The sequence below is a fragment of the Mandrillus leucophaeus genome, unplaced genomic scaffold, assembly GCF_000951045.1.
Source record: "Mandrillus leucophaeus isolate KB7577 unplaced genomic scaffold, Mleu.le_1.0 Scaffold42, whole genome shotgun sequence".
NCBI lineage: Eukaryota > Metazoa > Chordata > Mammalia > Primates > Cercopithecidae > Mandrillus > Mandrillus leucophaeus.
The window spans coordinates 4,837,521-4,846,761 of record NW_012104476.1 but is presented as its reverse complement, the minus strand read 5'-3'; the positions used below and the strand labels follow the sequence as shown (position 1 = coordinate 4,846,761).

At 41.2% G+C, this 9,241-nt stretch overlaps 1 protein-coding gene across 1 annotated transcript; it reads left to right on the top strand.

The window, feature by feature from the left end:
* Positions 1-1,491: 1,491 nt before the first annotated feature.
* Positions 1,492-7,956, top strand: LOC105548733 (vitamin K epoxide reductase complex subunit 1-like protein 1). The gene is made up of 3 exons (XM_011992907.1): positions 1,492-1,511; positions 2,040-2,149; positions 6,897-7,956. The coding sequence occupies exons 1-3, from the start codon at positions 1,492-1,494 to the stop codon at positions 7,121-7,123; spliced, it is 357 nt and encodes a 118-aa protein (XP_011848297.1). The 3' UTR covers positions 7,124-7,956.
* Positions 7,957-9,241: the final 1,285 nt, after the last annotated feature.

Here is a 9,241-nt window from a genome sequence, read left to right as displayed (position 1 = left end):
TATCTGTTACCAGGTGTGTCCATTTCTGCAGGTAACCTGGCGTTTGTTTACCTGTTTATTTCTTCCCTAAATAGAATTTAAGGTCCACAAGGGCAGCACCTTGTCTGGCTCGTTCACTCTGGATCCCCAGCACCTAGCACCAGTGCACACAGTACATGCCCAATAAGTATTTGGATGAGTGAAAGAAGAAATGAATATAACGGAAATTATTTTATTTTCTTTGAAACGTATAACTGAAGGCTGGGTGTGATAGCTCAGCCTGTAATCCCAGATTTTTGGGAGGCCAGTGTGGGAGGATTGCTTGAGCCCAGTAATTCGAGACCAGCCTTGGCACATGGCAAAGCCCCAACTCTACAAAAAATACAAAAAAAAAAAAAAAAAAAAAAGGCTGGGTGTCATATGTCGTAGTCTCAGCTACTTTGGGAGGTTGAGGCAGGAGAATTACTTGAAACTGGGAGGTTGAGGCTGCAGTGAGTCATGACTGCAACTGCACTGTAGCCTGGGCAACAGAGAAAGATCCTGTCCCCTTCCCGCCCCGCCCCCCCCCTGCAAAAAAAGGATTGCATAATTGTACAATAAAAATCTTCATGGCTTTCACTTGTTTGTAAAATCGGGGTGATTTTTCTCGTCCAACATCATCATTATGCAGGGGTTTCATTCTATATCTTGGGCATCGAGTGCCATTAAACTATTGTGGCCAGTGAAGAATCACTTATTTATCCTTGCTTTGGGGGAGTTTGTCTTCAGAACCTAAGTTTAGATTTTATTTAGAGTGTTTCTGTACTGACTTAACACCATAACTGGTTATGTTTTTTAGTATTTAAGAAGCACTCTTGTTCCATCCAGAGTTAACATTACCTTTAAAGGTTTTTTTTATTCAAAATGAGTGCTAGTTTGATATTTGTATCAAGTTTTATCAAATCAGTATTAACAATTTATAAAAAGAAAATCAGATTTTAAAAATCTTAAGTCAAATGCAAGATTTAAAGTTAACTTGCAAATAAAACCTGAAAGGGCATATCATGTATCTGGTTTTTTACTTCTGAGATAGGACTCCAGGAAAGACCTACGGTTTCTGATATTATCCTACCTTTTTTTTTTTTTAATGGAGTTTTGCTCTTGTTGCCCAGGCTGGAGTGCAGTGGTGCAATCTTGGTTCACTGCAACCTCCACCTCCTGGGTTCAAGCGATTCTCCTGCCTCAGCCTCTTGAGTAGCTGGGACCACAGGCGTGTGCCACCACACCCAGCTAATTTTTTGTATTTTCAGTAGAGACAGGGGTTTCAGCCTGGTCTCGAACTCTTGACCTCATGATTTGCTCACCTCGGCCTCCCAAAGTGCTGAGATTACAGGCGTGAGCTACCATGCCCAGCCCTACATTTAAAAAATACATTCCCAGTATATTTCTTAATGCATATCCTGGTGAAATTCGTGAAGAAAAAAACGTTTCAATCTATATTATTTGAGTGAATAAATAGCACAACTTACATCTATGGCTTTCAAATGGGGACAGTTGTGTCCCAGGGGACGTTTGGCAATGGCTGTGACTGTGTTTTTGGTAGCCATACCTGGGGTGGAGGAGTACTAGCAGCATCTAGTGGGTGGATCCCAGGGGTACTGTTATATAATGCATAGAACACCCCACAACACAAAGAATTATGTAACCCAAAATGTCAGTGGTCCACTGTTAAGAGACCCTGGCTTAAGCAAAGAGAAGTCTCCTTCTGCAAATACTAATGCCACTGGAAAATGAATACTTTGCCCTACCTTTTGGAAAAGAGAATATATAGAAATTGGCAACTGAGAGATTCAGATGGGTATATTGGCACTTTTAGATATGTTCATTTTAGATGATTATTTTTAATCAGAAATCTAGTGACTGGCCTCCCTCTTTGGGGTAAATCACTCCCTCAACACAGGACATTTAAGACATATGGCAGCTTAGTTGATTTTAGAATTGGATAACATTCTCAAATAATTTTACATTTTTTAAAATAGGGAAATTCAAATATAGGGTTACTGGTTTTCCTTATTTTACAGATGGGGTCGAAAATTTGGTCTTTTTGATTCTGTTTTTGGAAAGGATGGTGTATTAAACCAGCCAAACAGTGTCTTAGGACTTATATTTTATATACTACAGTTATTACTTGGTATTTATCAATACAAAAAATAAGTTTGTTATATTCCGTTTAGTACTTTGTGTCTTTGCCTTGAAGTGTCTTGATGTTAAATAAAAGCATGTGTTATAGAGCCACTAGCGTGTACAACATTTTTGTGTTGTGAAAACTTGATTCACTAAAATTTTTTTATATTAATGTTGAATTTATGTCACTTGCTGTTTAATCATGAAAAGCTGTATCTCATGATGTCCAGAAAAACCAGTCCCATTCCAGAAATTATCACTCCCATCTTCCCTGTAAATGTGTTTCCTTATTTTATAGACTGTGTAGCCTTGAAAAATATCACATATTGAGGGGACATTAACAAGAAACCATATTCATAATCCCATCACCTTTACATATCCACTATTTCTACAGTCTTCTGCTTTTAAAAATAATTTTGGGGCTGGGCACGGTGGCTCACGCCTGTAATCCCAGCACTTTCGGAGGCCAAGGTGGGCAGATTACTTGAGGTTGGGAGTTCGAGACCAGCCTGGCCAACATGGTGAAAGTCTGTATCTACTAAAAATACAAAATTAGCCGGGCGTGATGGCAAGTGCCTCTTATCCCAGCTACTCGGGAGGCTGAGGCCAGAGAATCCCTTGAACCCGGGAGACAGAGGTTTTAGTGAGCTGAGATCGCACCATTGCACTCCAGCCTGGACAACAAGAGCAAAACTCCATCTCAAAAAATATATATAAATAATAATAATAATAATAATAATAATAATAATTTGGGGCCAGGTGCGGTGGCTCACGCCTGTAATCCTAGTACTTTGGGAGGCTGAGAAGGGCAGATCACTTGAGTCCGGGAGTTCAAGACAAGCCTGAGCAACATGGCGAGACTCCGTCTCTACAGAAAATACAAAAAGTAGCTGGGTGTGGTGGCACACACCTATAGTCCCAGCTACTTGAAAGGCTGAGGTAAGAGAATCACTTGAGCCCAAGAGATGGAGGCTGCAGGGAGCCAAGATCACACCACTGCACTCCAGCCTGGGAGACAGACCAAGACCTGTCTCAAAAACTAATATTAATTTAATGTGAACTGTGTTTCAACATAGTGTTGTTTATCCAGTTACTGTTAACATCTAGGTTTCACACCTTTGACTTTTTTTTGAGACAGAGTCTCGCTCTGTCGCCCAGGCTGGAGTGCAGTGGCATGATCTTAGCTCACACTGCAAGCTCTGCCTCCCGGGTTCACACCATTCTTCTGCCTCAGCCCCCCTAGTAGCTGGGACTACAGGCACCCGCCAACATGCCCGGCTAATTTTTTGTATTTTTAGTAGAGACGGGGTCTCACTGTGTTAGCCAGGATGGTCTTGATCTCCTGACCTCGTGATCCACGCACCTCGGCCTCCCAAAGTGCTGGGGTTACAGGCGTGAGCCACCGCGCCCGGCCCACACCTTTTACTTCTAAATAATGCTGCAGTGATCAACTTTGTTTAAAGACCTTCTGCTCTTTCCTTCTTTGAATTATCTCCACAAAATAAATTTCCAGGCATAGGATCAAAAAACACAGATTTTTCTATTTTAATTGGTGTTACCAAGTTGCTTTTCTCTCAGTTCTTTGGTTTCCCTGAAGTTCCAGCAGTCTTCATTTCTAAAAAGTGTTTTGTAAAATTTGTTTTTTTTTTATTGTAATGATAATCTTAACCTGGAAAAATTGCTAATAGCTACACATTAGTACCTATTACATTAAATTTTAGTCTTTTTAATTTCCTTTTATTGCCCATTTAGTTATTGGGATCCCGACAGTAGTATGTTTTTATATGTGTTACAAACATTTAGCGCATTCTTTATCCTTTTTGTTAGTGTTATGAATTTGTATTGTATTAAATTTTTAGAGTTAAATCCATCCATTGTTGTCTTTGCATTTTATTTTTCTCCTTTTTTAAAGATCTTGTTGCATACCAATGTCTTTGTATTTTAATTATTAATATTCCATTATCTGTCAGCTCTTCTAATTTGGTTAATTAAAAATACATGTAACTCTTCTATCTGAAATTGATTTGTTATAAGGCAAATTGTAAATCTAAATCATTGTCAGTTGTTCTGTCGAGTTTCCCCAGTTCCATATCTGTTTATCTTGCAGAAGTACAAAGATGTGTGGACAAGGATATTCATAGCAGTACAGTGTGAAATAGCAAAAAAAAAAAAAAAGTAGCTTAGAAATAGGTAATGGTTGAATAAATTAGAAAATACTATGAAATGGCCAGGTGCGGTGGCTCACGCCTGTAATCCCAGCACTTTGGGAGGCTCAGGTGGGCGGATCACAATGTCAGGAGATCTAGACCATCCTGGCTAACACGGTGAAACCTCATTTCTACTAAAAAATAAAAATTAGCCAGGTGTGGTAGCAGGTGCCTGTAATCCCAGCTACTGGAGAGGTTGAGGCAGAAGAATGGCGTGAACCCAGGAGGCAGAGCTTGCAGTGAGTCAAGATCATGCCACCACACTCCAGCCTGGGCAACAGAGGGAAAGTCTGTCGCCAAAAAAAAAAAAAAGAAAGAAAAGCCTTTGATTAGATTAACTTTTGAAGATAGAGGTGCTATAGTCAAATTTCTGTTTATGCCATTAATTTAATGCCATGCTGTATACATATTTTAAATCATATGTATCATATGTGTTTTTTTATTTGCATTTTTTTGACTTGCATTTAGATGCTTCACATGCTTTTTAATGTTGGTGTCTTTACGGGAGGCACATTTGACCTAACCCAACAGTTTCCAGAGCATGGCCTCTGTACTCACTTCTAAGCTGTTTGAGATACAGCATTTTTAATTTAATTTTTTCATAGGTAATCCATTCACATGGTTCAAAAGTTTTAAAAACAGACCAGGCTCAAGGGCTCACACCTATAATCCCAGCATTTTGGGAGGCAAAGACGGGAGGATCAAGAGGTCAGTAGTTCGACACCATCCTGGCCAACATGGTGAAACCCTGTCTTTACTAAAAATACAAAAACCAGTCAGGGGTGGTGGCGCACACCTGTAATCCCAGCTACTTGGGAGGCTGAGGCAGGAGAATTGCTTGAACCCGGGAAGCAGAGGTTGCAGTGAGCTGACATTGTGCCATTGCACTCTAGCCTGGGCAACAGAGGGAGACTCTATCTGGAAAAAAATATGTATATAAAACATTACACAAAGAAAATCTGTCTCTTTAATTGACTTCTTCAAACCTGCTCCCATCTGTTATTTTGTTCCTGTTTCTGTTATCCTTACCCATGAGTCATTGGGTAGGAGGGTAGTTTAACATGCTCTGCCTTCTCTGTCCTTGAAAATAAATGCACATATTCTCCATACTGTTGGCCACAGGAAACTAAAAACAATACATGTGAAGATAGAGTCCAGAATTCAGGTGCCTTTTTTTTCTTTTCTTTTTCTTTTTTCTTTTTTTTTTTTTGAGACAGAGTCTTACTCTGTCACCCAGGCTGGAGTGCAGTGGCGCAATCTTGGCTCACTGCAACCTCTGCCTCCTAGGTTCAAGTAATTCTCATGCCTCAGCCTGCCTTGTAGCTGGGGTTACAAGTATACAATACCATGCCCAACTAATGGTTCCTTTTTCTTTTTCTTTTTCTTTTTTTTTTTTTTTGGTATTTTTTAGTAAAGACGCCATTTCACCATGTTGGCCAGGCTAGTCTCAAACTCCTGACATCTTATCTACCTGCCTCGGCCTCTCAAAGTGCTAAGATTACGGGCATGAGCCACCGCGCCTGGCTTTAGGTGCCTTTTTGTACTGAGAGTCTGGGTTTAGCACACATGTCCACCATTTTTCTTGATCGGGTTTGGCCCACATACAGCCAACGAGCTAACTGTGGTTTCCCTTATCCACCAGGGTGAGCCCTTCCTGGAATGTTTAGCAAGAGTTTTTCTCTCCTCAGCAGCTTGTTGGTGTAGTCACCTCTCATTGTGGATTTTTAATCAATCTGATCTAAACATGGAAAAGCAAATTTTACTTTCCACAGATGGGGAGGCTGTAGTGAAAACCAGAGAAGGTTCTCACCAAATGTGTGCAGCTCGGTTTAGGAAAAGGCTGAGGTCCTCATGTCCCTTTATTCATTTGGTGTCTTGGGGCTGTTGATGTTACAAGTCAGCTTCATTGCTTAATGTGATTGTGAGACTGCATATTTGCTTTGTGTGCATATTTTCAACTAGCTTAGTTTATGAAATTAGTAATATTTCACCGGAAAGATTGAGAAATCAAAAACATTGCAGCTATAAAACTGGCATTTGGCCGGGCATGGTGGCCCATGCCTGTAATCCCAGCACTTTGGGAGGCTGAGGCGGGTGGATCACCTGAGGTTAGGAGTTGGAGACCTACCTGGCCAACATGGTGAAAGCCCGTCTCTACTGAAAATACAAAAATTAGCCAGGCATGGTGGCACGTGCCTGTAATCCTGGCTACTCCGGAGGCTGAGGCAGGAGAATTGCTTAAACTCAAGAGGTAAAGGTTGCATGAGTCGAGATTGTGCCACTCTACTCCACCCTGGGCGATACAGTGAGACTCTGTCTCAAAAAAAGAAAGAAAAAAAAAAAAAAGCCAAAAAACTGGCATTTTGCTAGAGTCAACCTGTATAATTTTAACGAAACAGACCAGTATTTCTGTTCTCAATTTTCAGAGTTTGGCAGGAAGATCAGTATTCAAACACCGCAGCAAGTCACACAGTGTTAGTCCTTGTCACTCAGAAAGCCTCTCTCCAGCGCCAAGGCCTGATTGAGCCCGCGTCTCTTCTCTTACAGGCACGACAGCAAGCACCGTGGTGGCTTTGATCCTCATGACATCCACCATCATGTCGGTCGTGGGGTCCCTGTACCTGGCCTACATTCTGTACTTTGTGCTGAAGGAGTTCTGCATCATCTGCGTCGTCACGTACATGCTGAACTTCCTTCTTCTCAGTATCAACTACAAACGACTAGTTTACTTGAACGTGGCCTGGAAGTGGCAGCTGCAGCCCAAGCAGGACTGACGCCCGACAGACTCTGCCCTGACAGTCTCAAGCCCCTTTTCCATTCAGTTTATTTTGCAGCAGGTTTTTATTATTATTATTATTCACAACAGACACTTTCCCTAAGAATCTCAAACTGATTTTTTAAAATCCTGTAAATTAGAAGGGGCCCTCGCTAATTTCTGTGTCAATCTTCATTTTAAATATGGATACAAAAAGGATACGCCGAACCAGTCAAAGACAAGCTTTAACTTTACTTTGAAGATGTTTCTGAAATGATAAAATGTAGCCCTAGCCCCCTGCCCTCAATTGTAAAGTGAGCAACCATTGCTAGTAATTCTTTAATGTGCATAAATTCAATTTCAGGTATAACAAATGTGATCATAACATGAAAATATTCTAGAATAGATACTGTATTAAACATTGCCATGTTTACAATATATAGTATGTTTTTAGCCAATGGATTTAAACATGTAGATTCAACTAGAATCCGTTTATGTGATATTTGTAAATAAAGATAGAAATATTAGATCCATTTCTGCAGAACTTACTGTACAGTTTAGTTGGAGTGTAGCACTGAAGAACTGTCAGTTCAGCATTGACTGAGGAGATGGTGAAAATAGCCTATACACAGCATCTTGTGGAAAGTACTGGCCGCTGTGGGTGCAGCAAATAATAGGGTGAAAAAAATAATAATAGGGTGGTTGGTTCCCTTTCATCTCCCTCTTCTGAAAGGAAGAAATTGAATTGGAACGTTCAAGTCCAGATTGTGTCCAGTCATAAAACTGGACCAATTGTTAACCTTACAGAATGAGTCATGTGGCCAGACCTTCAAGTTCAAGGCCTTCAGGACACTAAGGATTCGAAAATAGTTTTTTTTTTTTTCTTTGAGACGGAGTCTCGCTGTCACCCAGGCTGGAGCCCAGTGGTGCCATCTTGGCTCACTGCAAGCTCCGCCTCCTGGGTTCACGCCACTCTCCTGCCTCAGCCTCCCAAGTAGTTGCAACTACACGTGCCCACAACCGTGCCCGGCTATTTTTTTGTATTTTTAGTAGAGATGGGGTTTCACCAGGGTATCAATCTCCTGACCTCGTGATCTGCCTGCCTCGGCCTGCTGGGATTACAGGTGTGAGCCACCACACCCGACCAAAAATGGGTATTTTTTCTTTGGAGAAAAGCTGGAAATATAAGCCTGGCATTATTAGGTAAAGTTTCTTCCACCAGTTGAATTTTCACGCAGCTATTTTTCCTTAACGTTGGTGCCAGTCAACCAAACAGTATTATGATGGAAAAGACCAGTCTAAGCCCCGTCGCTCCAGCGTGGGAGCCAGTGTTCTTGCTCATTGTTTCTTTCTGCACTAACCACTCGGATGTCTAATTTAGTTGTTTTGCAGTCAAATACTGGATTTGTAACCTTCAGGGCTGACATGCTACGCAGTTTGCTTCATCGGGAGAATAGGAACAGGTAGACACATCTCAAGGCTAAATCTGGTCGTGTTGCCACTGCTCTCATAATGACACACATGCAGTAAGAAGAATTTTGGAAGGGGATTCAAGTAAACCCAAATGAAATTGTGACAGGATGTTTGTATGGTTAACATCTGATATCAGAATGTTAAAAGTGCCTTCTGTCTTAAATCTCAAACCAAATATTTTGTGTGTTGACCTTGGGCAGAAGTGTCCTGCCCTCCTGTCTTCACCGTCAGGTAGAAAACCCGCACTCTGCAGAAGGGTCCTGTGTGATCATTTCACTCCTCCGGTTGGGAAGCAGCAGTAATGTTTTTGCTTCCAATCTGATTAATCATTTTATGTTAAAAACAGTCAATGAGACCAGTACCTCTTGAGTGCTTTATTTGCCTTCTCTTTGAAGGGAGGGGACAGGCTCTGCTCTGTAAACTCAAATGTGTAGGGTCAGCAACAATTCTGTAGCTTCCAACTGACTCAGAATTGACGCAACGTAGGTCTTCTGGCCCGAGGCAGGTATCAAGCCGGAATTGTAATGAACTTTTCACCAGTTTCAACCAGTTTCTTAAAAGATGGCTTAACTCAAGATTTCATCAAGACTTGTGTTTTCCCATGAATGTGAATCTTTCAATGGCTGTTGGAGTATGCATGTACTGTTCTTGTATTCTGAAGTAG